We start from the raw sequence: 13,895 nt of genomic DNA, 5'->3' as shown, positions 1-13,895 counted from the left end.
CAAAGAAAAAAAATTTTAACTTCATTTACACCTGTTTCCCTAAATTATTTCTTTCTATTTATATCATGTGTGTAATATTTAGTAGAACCACATTGAGGAAATCAAAGGAAAAATAACAGTAATGTAACTTCATTTTATTTAGCTAAATAAAGTAGGATGTTCATTGAATGGTTTTTACATTTTCTGTGTTTACAATTTACTTGTATAAACGAGACCTTTAATTATATATCTAACACATTTCAATGAAAATACAGCCGCTTCTTAATAAAATGTCCCCACTGTATAACATGTTACAGTTCATGTTTATCTTTTGTGTGCATGATTTCACTTCATTCACAAAGACTCTGTGCGGTGGCTGACCAGTTACAGACACTCAAGTAGCTTTGGTTTAGAAAGGTTAAATGAATTCTGAGGTCTGGCAATGTGTAACTGAACAAACTGGCCTAAAATTCAAGCCATTAAACATACTTAAAACATTTTGACTTCATTTAATCCAGCCCTTTTATTTCACAGATGAGAAAATCCATGCTCAGAGGGGTGAGATGATATCACTCAGCAGAGGGAGACAAGACCAATTCCATGTTCCCTGACTTAAAGCCCATGCCCTGAGCTTTGAGCCATGCTTTTCCTACACATGACCAAATCAAATGATGCAGGTAAATCAGAAACCCAGTACAAAGATAAAGGTAAGTGGCTATCATGGGGAGTCAAAAGAACAGATATAGAGCCGCTTTAATTAGAAAACTTGTGAACTGCTTTTGTTTTAAATTTCCAAGTGTTAGTTTCCCTTGCAGAAAGACTACGAGGGAAAGGTTATTACTTTAAGCAGTTATTAGTATTTAGTGAAGATTACTTTTTAAGGTGCCTACTTTACATACATCATAATGGTAAAAATTGAAGATGAAGTATTTTTAATGCCATTGTATGCTTTTCATGACAATTATATTAATCTTCAAACTCAGTGATGTAGCTGGAGCACGTGCTTTCTCCAATTTCACTAGATAGCAAATAATACACAGTCTACTGGCCAAAAACTGGGCCCTTCAGACAAAGCTGTATGTACATACTCAGAAAACTCTTGTGGCATAAATTAGCACAGTGTATATTGAAAGGACAATTCTCCACTTTTTTGAGGATTTCCAACAATTAAATAGGATAAAGTGTGTATACGTATGCGAATTGGAGATAATTTGCTATTATGGCTTGTCAGACAGTTAAATTCTAGTCTTAAACTCTTAAATTCTAAAATTCATAAATTAACAGTTCACATGTTATAGTTCACAATTTAAAAAGCTGCCAAATGAATTCATTCTTATGAATTCAGTTCCAAATAAATTTATTATGTTGTGTTAGTGTGAAGAACACAAAGGAAAAGTAAGGTAGTTTCTACTTCTAACCAGGAAGATAAAATATATATTCTTTTAAAAAAACTTTTTTATTCATTCAATTATTTATTTATTCAAAACACATAATTTCTAGCTCAGTGTTCCTTGTATTAATGTACCACCATAGCCATATTAAGAATTAATTACTACTTTGAGAATTTTCAAAATATCTGTTTAGTGATTCTAGAATCACCTGATAGAGGAATATTTAAATTGTAACTTGCCATTTGCAACAATGTGGATGGAACTAGAGTGTATCCTGCTAAGCAAAATAAGTCAGAGAAAGACAGATATGTGATTTCACTCATATGTGGAATTTAAGAAACACAATGGTTAAACATAGGGGAAGGGAAGAAAACATAAGATAGAAACAGAGAGGGAGGCAAACCATAAGAGACTTAAATACAGAGAACAAACTAAGGGTTTCTGGAGGGCCAGTAGGTGGGGGGAAGGGTTAAATGGGTGATGGGCATTAAGGAGGGCACTTTTTGGGATGAGCACTGGGTGTTATATGTAAATAATGAAACACTGGGTTCTACTCCTGAAGCCAAGACTACACTGTATGTTAACTAACTTGAATTTAAACTTTAAAAAATTGTAACTTAAAGATTTCAATGTTTTGCAAAGTTTTGATAAAATTTCTTATAAAAGAATTACCTCCTATTTGAATTTACAAACTACTTATTTTCTCCTCATCAGGGAACAATTGGGTTGATGAGATATATCATTCAACTCTAGTTCCATAATTGTGTAGTTGCATGCAAAACACAATTGGCATCTCATTTGCCTTATTTCTATTCCTTTGAATTCAAGTAAATATATTTTGCCCTAGATTTTTGTGTTTTTTAAATATCTATTTTCTTTTGATAAAGCAAACACCCTCAACCATCTCCCTGAAAATTGGAAAACTAAAAGCCTATATCTGAAGGGGCAGAAATTCAAATTATTCTTACTTTTTAGAAACAAGAAAACTGATTATCATTGAAGTTTGGGAAATGACTACTGTATGTCATAATGAAAAAAATACATCTATTACCTTTATTCCTGTCACCGAAACATATTAATATTCTTTTTCCAGGTTTTCCATTGAATTACGAGGTGGAAATACGGCTCAGATGGTAGCAGAGTTTTAAAATGAAAACACCTTAGCTTGAAATCTTTCTACATATAATAGTATCTGATTCATGAAACTATCAAAATTATCATGTTCTTTTTGCAGGTGAAGGGACATTTGCAATAGGTGTTAGCCACATGCACAGTAAAGACTGATTCATAAAAGTATGGTTATTGCTTTCCCGGTGCATTCACTGAATTTTAATTCACATTAAGCATTTATGAAGGAATAAGCCAATTTCAGAAATATGGTTTAAAGCTATTTGCTGGTGTGCCTTGAAGCAGTTCTATCAGACTCTTCCTATAATACATTTTCTAACAAACACAACTACTATCACAACTGGTTCTTTGAAGACGGAAATTGGATTTGTGGCCATGTATCTATTGCGGGGTTATAATCCTTACACATTATTAACAACTGGTCCTAGGACTCAGGTGGGAGAATTTTTATGTTTCTGTCTAAACAGCTAAAATATTGTGGCTGTTATCTCTATGTGTGTGAGGTAATTTCATGGCCTGCTGACAAAAACAAAATTTAAAGTAGAATATATATTGAGAGTACAGATCTCTCTCTCATTCTTAACAACAAGCATTTTTTCCCTTATGGTGGATATGTACTTTTTACAGATACATACACAGTCTCAAAGAGCAGAGATGCTCCTTTTTCCCAGGGGTAAATATGTCAGTGCTATGCCAAGACCCCACATTTCTTGAAGGCTGGAGCTATCCGTGTGTTATCCACCTCTGTATTCCTCATGGTGCCCAGCTGAGTGTCCAGCACATACAAAGTACCCATTAAATGAATGAATGCTATTGAATTTTAATGAAAACATAACCATAAGCCTATGTTCCTTACAACTTCATGTACAATTATTGTGCACCTTCCCATTCACAACCTTACAAGATTAAGTGTCATTAGGAATCATGATTAGTCCTTCCCGAACCCAGTGAAATATTATGAGATATAAAGAAAGTCCAACATAACAGATGTGTTTCCAAGTGGAGAGACTTCATGTAATATTAGTGGACTTTCATATGAGCTTCAAATATTGATTTTTTATATGCCACATTGCAAAATATTACTGATTATAGACATGTTAAAACAAAGAAATCAGATCAATTAGGTTTTTTCTTTAGTTACAACATGCTTTAAGCTAAGATTATGATGCTGTTAATCTTGACATCTCCTGTTACCTTGTTATAAACAATACACTATTAAGATTATACCTATAATAGGTATATGCTTCTTCAAAGGAATCTGAAAGATTGACTGTCACCTTTGGCTTATTTATGAAATCAGCATAAATGAGTTAGCTGATGTCAACATCCATCATCTGATTATTTGATTAGAAAGTCTATAATACTCAAGTGTTTAAAAATAAGTCTGCATCAAGCTAGACATCGTAGCTCTGCTAAGTCAAAGGAAAGTTAAGTAGAAGGACATTTAAATGTTATGAATTATGTCAAACCTGTTATTTTTCATTCCTGCTGTGTTTTACTCCTCCAGCACAAACTTGGTTAGCTATCTTCTTATGAATTAATGCAGGAGCACAGCGTATGCATGCTACTATCCATTTGAAATCAATATTTTCCAGATAAGTAGGCTGGAGCCAGTAAAAAATTCTTAAAATCTGATCTATTTTTTTCATACTGTTTAGGCACTTCACTCTGATTCTGAGGAAAAATAAAAACAGATGAACTTGAATATTTCAAGTATCTGAGGCTATAGATATTTCAAGCTTATTTCCTGAATGAAACCTATTAATTTCCATGCAGATAGTTCAATGCCTAAATGGCATGTGATAATGAAGCTGACTCCTGTACTATTTGTCAGTCAGTGGCTCTATAGGAGATGCAGAACTTTCACTCTCTATAAATTGAAAAATATATATTTTACAAAAGTATAGACTTCAGGGACACTGAGGATCCAGCTCTTCTAGAGTATTCCAGAAAGCAATAAATAAACGCTCATTTGTTCAGCAAGGATTTATTTAAGCAGTAACCACATGCAAAGCACTGTTGAGGGGTTGTAATGGAGTCAATGTAGTGACTAGCTGTATACTGCACACATAAATGTACTACAGAACCTCTTACTTGATTGTTGGTTTGTAATAGTCTTGGTATCAGCAGATAACTTGTTCTCAATAGAAGTAGTAAACAAATTTTGTCTATATAACTCTGCTTGAACTTAAAGATTGAGTATTTCTGCCAGTGCATTTGCAGCCTGTTTTCTACCATGCCAATCAAATAAGCTTTAGGAAATAAATTGTGTAGCTATAACCTCTTGTGTGCACACAGGTAAAAATATAGATCAGTAGATGTATTATTCTAATGTATTCAGTAGAGGAGCTAATAATATTTGATAAAGTAAATTCTTAAAATTCAAGACATCCTATTTGTCCTTTAATCTAATGTCTTATAATTAGAAATTAGATCTAAGGATAGCTTCATTCATATGAAATTCAAATTCAAAATAATACTTACATATCTGTCATTATATCTCTCTGTTAACATCAAAAGGAGATAGAGTACACCAAAGGAAACATTCCCAAAGAAATAAACTTATCAAAAACCAGAAAAACCAAAATGAGCTACTGGAGCTCTTGATTAAAGAAAAAAAAAAAAAAGGGAAGAGAAAACACCACAGGGAGGAAATAAAGAAAAGAAGGAAGGGTGGAAGGGAGAAGGGGAGGAAAAGAAGGAGAGAAGGATGGAGGAAAGAAATGGGCGGGCGGGGGGTGGGGGGAGATTTGTTCCACTAATCAGGGAGTAATGAGCCAAATACTCTCAAAAGGCATGAGGGCTAAACATCAATATAGCCACTCCTTTTGCAGTGTTCTTGATATTCAAGAGAAGCACCAACTGCCAACAGAATGGCACAGCCAACAGTCCACTCCAACAACCCAGTAGTCCTGCTAATCATATCCCTCTTCCCTCCAGTATCATGAAATGAACCACCAAATCTTGTTGATATTACCTCCTACATAGTTTTCAAATTAATCCTTTCCTTTCTCTTCCCCCACTAACATCTTAGAATATGCACTCATCTCCTCTTTCCATCATAGCCCACTAACTGTCCCTGGTTTCCACTCTTCCCTCCCTTTAATCTGTTTCCTGCCTGACAGGTAGAGACATCTATTCAACAGGCAAAATTATAAGCTGACATCCTTGCTTAAAAATTTTTAATAGGTTCCTTCATTCTTAGAATAAAGACCAACATTCTCAACCCAGCCAACCAGGATGTGACCTCCACACACCTCTCCAGCTCCTTCTACCTTATTTTCTGTGGCTCCAGCTACAGTCCATAGTCCCCTCCTACCACATGAGATTTCCTCATGTTGTTACTTTTGCCTGCAATGTTTTTTCTCCAACTTCCACTTGCTTATTAATTGCCAGCCATTTTTCTAGATCTCAGTGCAAACATCACTTCTTCAGGGAAGCCTTTGTAATGTTCTCCCTTACCCCTATTGCATACTAGCTGGGATATCCTCAGCATTATGTACTCCATAGCATTTCACAGTTTAGAACTGCATACATATTGTGTGGCAATTAGATGCTTATTATTAATCTTTGTCACTAGACTGTAAGCTTAATGAAGAGAAAAAACAGTGTATAGTTTTCTGACATACAGTGAGCAAGCATTATTTCTTGAGTGAAGAATGAGTATGTCGATGGAATCATTAACAAGTGGTTAAAGCTTCGATAATTTGCTTATTTCCATTTACCAGAATCATTTTGATCAGAGTTTGAATGATGAAATTACACTACTTCACAATCTCATAATGAGCAAATTGAATGATTTATCTAAACTCTCTAGCATTTGGGGGATTTCATAGATACAGCCACAACGGAAAGATTATTAGCATCTTTCTTGAGTTATAATAGAAACTCAGAACATTGTTGCTAAATTGGGCTTTAACAGTTTTCTGGTATAGTTTCTCATTATTTGAGAAAGAGTTTTAGGAGATTCTCAAAAGGTCATCCAGCCTGTTGGTGATAGAGCAAGGATGAAAATCAGCTATTTAAATTCTAGTTTAATTTTTTTTATAGAACTATACTGCAATTTCTAGGTATTATGGCTTCATTTTCATATTAAAAACTAGGAAGAACTTGTAAGTACACATAAGAGAAATATCTCCAAATGGTTAATTTTGTTATATCATTTAGATTTCTGCTTTAAAGTATGAAGATAATAGTAATATTTTTAGAAAAGTAAAAACCAAGCCCAATTTCTTAAGAAATGAAGCACTTTCATGCCTTATTTGCAATTTACACTGTAGGCCTTACATAGGGGTGGGAAGCGGATGGTACATGTTTCCCTGTTTTTAATATTCTGAAGCATAGAATTTTTCCAGTTATTTCTGGTTGTCCACAAGTCAGCTATAAAAGCTCAAAGGGAAGGTAAGTGATTAGGGAAGGGACATAGTGGATGGGAAAAGCCGTACTGGTATCCAATCAATTACAATTGGCCATGTGATCTTGGACTGCTCGCTTTCCCTCTGCAGATTTCACTTTCCCCATCTGCACAGAGAATTGGTCTAAATCATGGACTCTGTCTATTTATGGGCTTCCAAGATCCCCCTAAGCCTTTCATTGTGTATATTTCTGAGAAGAGAGTCCACAGCTTCTATCAGATTTGGCAGAAGAATCTAGGACACCAAACAGGTTAATTGCTTCTGTACTAATACCTGCGGTCCCTCCTAACTTTTGAAAAGTACTAAAGCTACAAATATAATTATAAATTGAGACAGAACGTAGAAATTTGTATGACTATTAGCACAAGAAATATGATTATTTGAAAAGCGTAATCCACACAGAAGAATACTACCTTCACCAGTCATACATTTCAGTGTAGGCTGAAGAACTTCACTAGAAGCCCAGCCCAGATTTTCTATAACTAGCATAAGTTTCCCAGATGATATAAATACATGTGATAAATTTCAGTATGTCACAGGTTTTTAGTCCTGTGTTTCTAATATCAATGTTTTAATGATCCATCAAAGCAGGCCTGCTACATAGCATTGTATGGAGTGGAAATAACCCAGAGTAGTTTGCCAGCAAGTAAAGCTATTTTCTTATAGTTTTTCAAAATATCTATTCCAAAATCTCTTTGGTTATAACTTTCAGATAGTTGAATAGCCACAGTTGCTATACTATCCACATAATTATTAGATACAGAAATAAAAATCACTTTGCTTGTTTACTTATTTCCTTCCTTCTTTTCCTTCTTAATAAATATTCCTAATTATCTACTATGTGTCGGGTACTGTTCCAGATACTTGTGAAATATCAGTGAACAAAATCAATATATTCCACCCTCATGGTGCTTATATTTTAGGAGGCGGCAAAGAAAATAACAACAGATATTAAAAAAAAAGTAAGTTATTCATGATTCTTAAAGGTGATACATGCTTTGGTATAAAAGGAAAAAAATAAACAGTAGGGAGACTGGGAATACCAGAGGTGAAGAGAATGACTCCAATCTCAAATAGTACAGGGTAGGCCTCACTGAGAAGGTGTCATTTAACAAGACCTGAGAAGATGAGGCCGTGAACCAAGTATACAACCTTGGGGAAGAGCCTTCTAGACAGAGAGAGGAGCCAGGGCAAGGGAGTTCTTGGTTTGTTTAAGGAGTAGCAAGGAGGCCATGGTGTCAGAGAAACAGCAAAAATGTCTGCTGCTGTGGTCTCGAAATTTATGAAATTTCATATTCCAGTTGACATCTCATTTTCTATCACTTACCTGTCAAAATGAAAGTCATAGTATCTTTTGTATATTCTTACTAGCGTCTCATATTTGTCAAGAAATGCATTCAAAGTTCTGAGAATTTTAAAATCACCCCAAAAGCACAATCTCCAGTTGGTATACAATTTAAGTCTCTTCGTTCCCACAAACATGTATTTGCAAATGAACTGCTATGCGATAAGCAAATGTACCATTTAATAAGAGATGATGTCATTATAAAGAAATCAACTAAAAGATCTTCATTTTGAAAATCTGTCATTTGGGCACAAAGCATTTGTTATGTTTCAACAAAGAGAGATTGCAAGACTCATAGCTAACGTGAAAGCACCCATTCTTTCTGAAATGTCATAGCTCTTTTCATATTTATTACATTTGTTCATTTCATTAACTTTCTTCCAGAAAATGAAACAATCATGATTACTGTACAGTTTTCACGGCATTTATCTGGATTAATGCCTCCAAAAAGAATGCACACATGAAGGTAGATCTTTTTTTTTTTTTTTTTAACGAGAGGAGGGTGAGTCAGCCCTCCCTCAAATAAGCATCTTATTCTTGCCTTCCATGAAAATGCATTGTGATCCCGAGACTTTGCAAATGCAACATAAAATGTATGCAACCATACCTTGCCCAACTGATCCTTTTTGCCAAAGCCAGTGGCAGCTGCGATGCTCCCTGCTCCCTCCACTGTCTTTTGTGCAACTGCTGTCACCCCTGTCACCACCGCCTCACCAACATTTGTCACTTGCTCTTTGGTCTTCTCAGCCACTGGGATAAATCCAGAACAGCAGATTAACAGTGGGACAGTGGAACAACTGGGACTTAAAATAATTTCACTTCCACTAGCTGTTAACTTCTAAAGACCTGTGTTTACACATACCATAAATAACTGAGGTGTCAGAAGAAATAAAAACTACAGAGATTTTTAAGTGAGTGTCGTTTAGACAAACATTAAATCTTTGCTAAGATATGTTGTTGTAATCCTGCAAATATTAAAACGTGCTTCAAGTGTAATGATCACAAGTTGAAAGCCTTTGAGCAATTGAGGTTTGGTTAACATTTTATTAAGGAAAGTTTACAGAAAGCAACGATTCCAGGTGCAGTTATTATGAGATGAAGTAAGTATTTATTTATTTCAATTTCAACGCCAATTCTTTAATCTCACCGAGCATGCCCATTTTCACCATACCTTCCTAGTCACACAACACATATGTGCTCATGTTACCCTCTGAAATGAACAATACAGATGACATGAAACTATTTATAGAAAATCCAAAAGGCCCCACCAAAAGACTACTAGAACTGATAAATGGATTCAGTAATGTTGCAGGATACAAAATAAATCTATAGAAATCTCTTACGTTTCTATATACCAATAATGAAGCATCAGAAAGAGAAATTAAGAAAACAATCCCATTTATAATTGCGCCAAAAATAATAAGATACCTAGGAATAAACCTAACCAAAGAGGTGAAAGATCTGTACTCTGTAAACTATAAAACAATGATGAAAGAAATGGAAGACAACACAAGGAAATGGGAAGACATTTCACGCTCTTGGATTGGAAGAACAAACAATGTTAAAATGTCTATACTACCCAAAGCAGTGTGATGTGATCCCTTCAAAATACCAATGGTATTTTTCACATAGGCAGAACAAACAATTCTAAAATTGGAATAGAGGAGCGCCTGGGTGGCTCAGTCGGTTGGGCGTCTGACTTCAGCTCAGGTCACGATCTCGCGGTCCGTGAGTTCGAGCCCCGCATCGGGCTCTGGGCTGATGGCTCAGAGCCTGGAGCCTGCTTCCGATTCTGTGTCTCCCTCTCTCTCTGCCCCTCCCCCATTCATGCTCTGTCTCTCTCTGTCTCAAAAATAAATAAACGTTAAAAAAAAAATTTTTAAATTGGAATAGAACCACAATGGACTCCAAATAGCTAGAGTAACCTTGAAAAAGAAAAGGAAAGCTGGAGGCATCACAATTCCAGACCTCAAGCTATAAAGTTATAGAGATCAAAACAATATGATGCTACCTCAAAAATAGACAATTAGATCAATGGAACAGAGTAGAAAACCTAGAAAATAATCCACAACTATATGATCAATTAATCTTTGGCAAAGCAGGAAAGAATATCCAGTGTGAAAAAGACAATCTCTTCAGCTATTGGTATTGGGAAGACTGAATACAAAAGAATGAAACTGGACCACTTACACAAAAATAAAGTCAAAATGGATTAAAGACCTCAATGTGAGACCTGAAACTATAAAAATCCTAGAACACTGGCAATAACTTCTTTGACATTGGCCAGAGCAACTTTTTTCTAGATATGTCTCCTGAGGCAAGGGAAACAAAAGCAAAAATAAGCCACTGGGAATATATCAAAATAAAAAACTTCTGCACAGTGAAATAAACAATCAACAAAACTAAAAGGAAACCTATAGAAAGGGAGAAGATATTTGCAAATGACATGTCTGATAAAGGGCTAGTATCCAAAATATATAAAGAACTTATAGAACTCAACACCCAACACCCAAATAATCCAAATGAAAGATGGGCAGAAGACATGAACAGATATTTCCCCAAAGAAGAGATCTGGATGGCTGACAGACATATGAAAACATGTTCATCATCACTTACAATCAGAGAAATGCAAATCAAAAGTACAAGGAGATAGTATCTCATACATGTCAGAATGTCTAAAATCAACAATGCAAGAAACAAGTATTGGTGAGTATATGGAGTAAAAGGAAAACTTGTGCAGTCTTGGTGGGAATGCAAACTGGTGCAGGCACTGTGGAAAACAGGATGGAGTTTCCTCAAAAAGTTAAAAAAATAGAACTACCCTATGATCCAGCAATCACACTATTACATATTTACTCAAAGAGTACAAAAACAGTAATTCAAAGAGATGCATGCACCCCAATGATTATAGTAGCATTATGGAAGCAAACTAAGCGTCCATTGACTGATGAATAGATAAAGAAGATGCAATATATGCGATGAAATATTATTTAGACATAGAAAGGAATGAAATCTTGCCATGTGCAACAATATGGATGGAGCTAGAGAGTATAATGCTAGGCAAAATAAGTCAGTTAAAGAAAGACAAATAAGTGATTTCACTCCTATGCGAAATTTAAGAAACAAAGAAAATGAGCAAAGGGAAAGAAAAGAGAGAGAGAGAGAGAGAGAGAGAGAGAGAGAAATCAAGAAGCAGACTCTTAATTATAGAGAACTGATGGTCACGAGAGGGGAAAGGGGTGGGCATGGGTTAAATAGGTGACAGGGATCAAGGAGTACACTTGTCATGGTGAGCCCCAGGTGATGCACGGAATTATTGAATCACTACATTGTACACCTGAGACTAATATAACACTGTCTGTTTACTAACTGGAATTAAAATAAAACTTAAGCCAAAAAAAATGAACAATAGAGTAAGGTATGGTTATGAAGAAATTTTAATCCTTTTATGAAACTTCAAGCGTCGAAACAGGGTTTGAAATAAAAAGATTGATTTTCAACAATTTTAATGGCAACAAAAGAGCTAGGTGTTTAGTATGAAAATGAAGTTTGTTGAACAAACTTATAATTTATTTTCATAAAACAAAATACAATATGGTGATTCAGTAGATTTTTTTAATAAGGTAAAAATTTAGAGAAGACAGTGTAAATAGTTTGGGATTAGATTTGGAAGCAAAACTTAATCTCATATCAAAATTTCTCTAAAACCATATCTGATATAATTGCTGTTTTAATCTTTGTATATTACCTCCATGCAATTCCCAAATAAAGGAAACTCCAATAAAAATGTTTGTTTCAATTAAATGAAGATTTCTATGAAAAAACAAAACACAAGATCTTCTGCTCTGTTAATAATCTCAAGGTTGATAGAGAAATAAAACAACCTCTCTTCATCTAAACCTTATAACACTTATAAAGTCTACATCTTGCATCTTTTATCTCCATTTATGTAACGTTTGCCTTCATTTTGCCTCATAAACTCTTTCTTTTCTGCTTTTCCCCCAGATTTCAAGAATTTGCGGTTTTGAGTGATACTTTTCCTCAGGCCCTCTCCTAAGCAAATAGAGACACTTTTTTGGGGGGCGGGAGGTTATGTTTTAGGCTTGTGTACATCCTCTTGAGATAAATCCAACCCCAAGGAATTCAATGAGTTACACTGTCAGCTGTTAAGTCGGTGTGATATGCTAATCACATGATTATTGTACAGATTTCATGTCACTCATTGGAGGAAGGCATTGATTGAACAATGTGGACAAAGCAATTGGGTTTTGAAATAGCAGGTCATGGAAGTAAGGTGGTCTGTAAGGATAGATGCTTACTCTTCAGTTCTAGGCAACATGGCAAAATTGAAATGGCCCTAGCGTCTAAAACCAGGAAGAGTCCCCAGAAGATGTTGCTTGATATTTGCCTTTTGCCACTTCTAGGGATACCGTTGATGCCTCCTAACAAATAATGGCTATTCCCAATGCAAAGTTCAATTTCAGTGTCAGTGAGAACCTGTACTGGAGATTTCATGTTTTAAAACATTTCCAGAATGTTGATCCTTTAAAAATAGTGAATTATGGGCTTTAACTTGTCATTTTTTTCTTTTCCAAGAACATCAATAGAAAATTTTGCTTGAAAAATGAACACTTTCTTGTTACAGTATCTCAAAGACAAGAATAAATTTTGATCTTTTTATAGACTTGTATTTTTTCTGCCAGCCGTGAAAGGTTATTTTTACAATATCTAGACCATGCTTTGTATATGTATACACATTAATTTACTTTTAATGCACATAAAGTTCACGGTAAAATGAACTTTGTACTTTATTATAATTCACCAGGTTTTATCATTGTAAGAATAAGTAAATTAGTTACATTACAAAATGACAGAGCATACCTGTAGCAATAATGGACACATTTTAAAAGATTTCATTGGACTTGATTTATCTAGTGGATTATCCACTGATCTCAAGCCCCACGTCCCTCTCTTAAGAACATTGTTTCTCCGTTGATAATGCCAAACAAAAGATGGCAAAACAAAAGATGACAAAACAAAAGGAGACACATTCAAATTAGTCATTTTTCATCTGATAAATAATATTCATTTTTAAGGGAAAAGACCTCATAACCAGGATCAAAACAGATACTTCCTCCCAACTTACTGATAGTATAATATTTTATGTTTTCCCCCAAATGTGCCAGTCTTTCCCAATTTCTTTCATATAGTTCCCTCTGGCCAGGAGCTTTGATCCTTCTCAGATATCTCCCTATTTACTCACCAAATTCAAACTGCTGTTAAAACCCACCTCAGATGTCCAATTCCATGTTAAAAACATTTCCTCCCAACAGGTGTCCTGTTCCTCCTCCTGTGATCTCATAAAATTTTAGATATATCTCTGCTATTGAACTTTGTGCCAGAATTATTCACTTCCCATTATGTCTATCCACCTCCATCAGTCTATTTGGAGTTCATTAAAATCAGAGATCCTGTTATTTCTCTTTATATTATTTCACAGCAGACACCAATAAATTATTTGAATGCATTAAGAGAAATTTTGTGTATTCTGTAATTTATTCATTAACTTCAATCATTAGATTTAAGTCAAAAATAAAATTTCAGAAAGGAAATGTGGCACCAACTTTTCAAATAGAT

General features: G+C 34.8%; 1 protein-coding gene across 8 annotated transcripts in view; it reads right to left on the bottom strand.

Annotated features, from left to right (window-relative positions):
• The window catches only part of SNCA (synuclein alpha), a 154,144-nt gene that overhangs the window by 125,351 nt on the left and 14,898 nt on the right, over positions 1-13,895 (bottom strand). For 6 of the 8 annotated variants that reach the window (XM_042935896.1, XM_042935895.1, XM_042935894.1 and 3 more), the window contains exon 4: positions 8,866-9,008. In XM_042935896.1, coding sequence (XP_042791830.1) covers positions 8,866-9,008 — 143 coding nt within the window. Of the gene's footprint in view, positions 1-3,967; positions 4,173-8,865; positions 9,009-12,006; positions 12,072-13,895 lie in introns of those variants that run through there. The other 2 variants (XM_042935898.1, XM_042935900.1) reach the window with 2 other exon arrangements.

The sequence above is a fragment of the Panthera leo genome, chromosome B1 (assembly GCF_018350215.1).
Source record: "Panthera leo isolate Ple1 chromosome B1, P.leo_Ple1_pat1.1, whole genome shotgun sequence".
Taxonomy (NCBI): Eukaryota; Metazoa; Chordata; class Mammalia; order Carnivora; family Felidae; genus Panthera; species Panthera leo.
The sequence above is the reverse complement of the archived record's forward strand: the minus strand, read 5'-3'. Positions and strand labels throughout refer to the sequence as shown.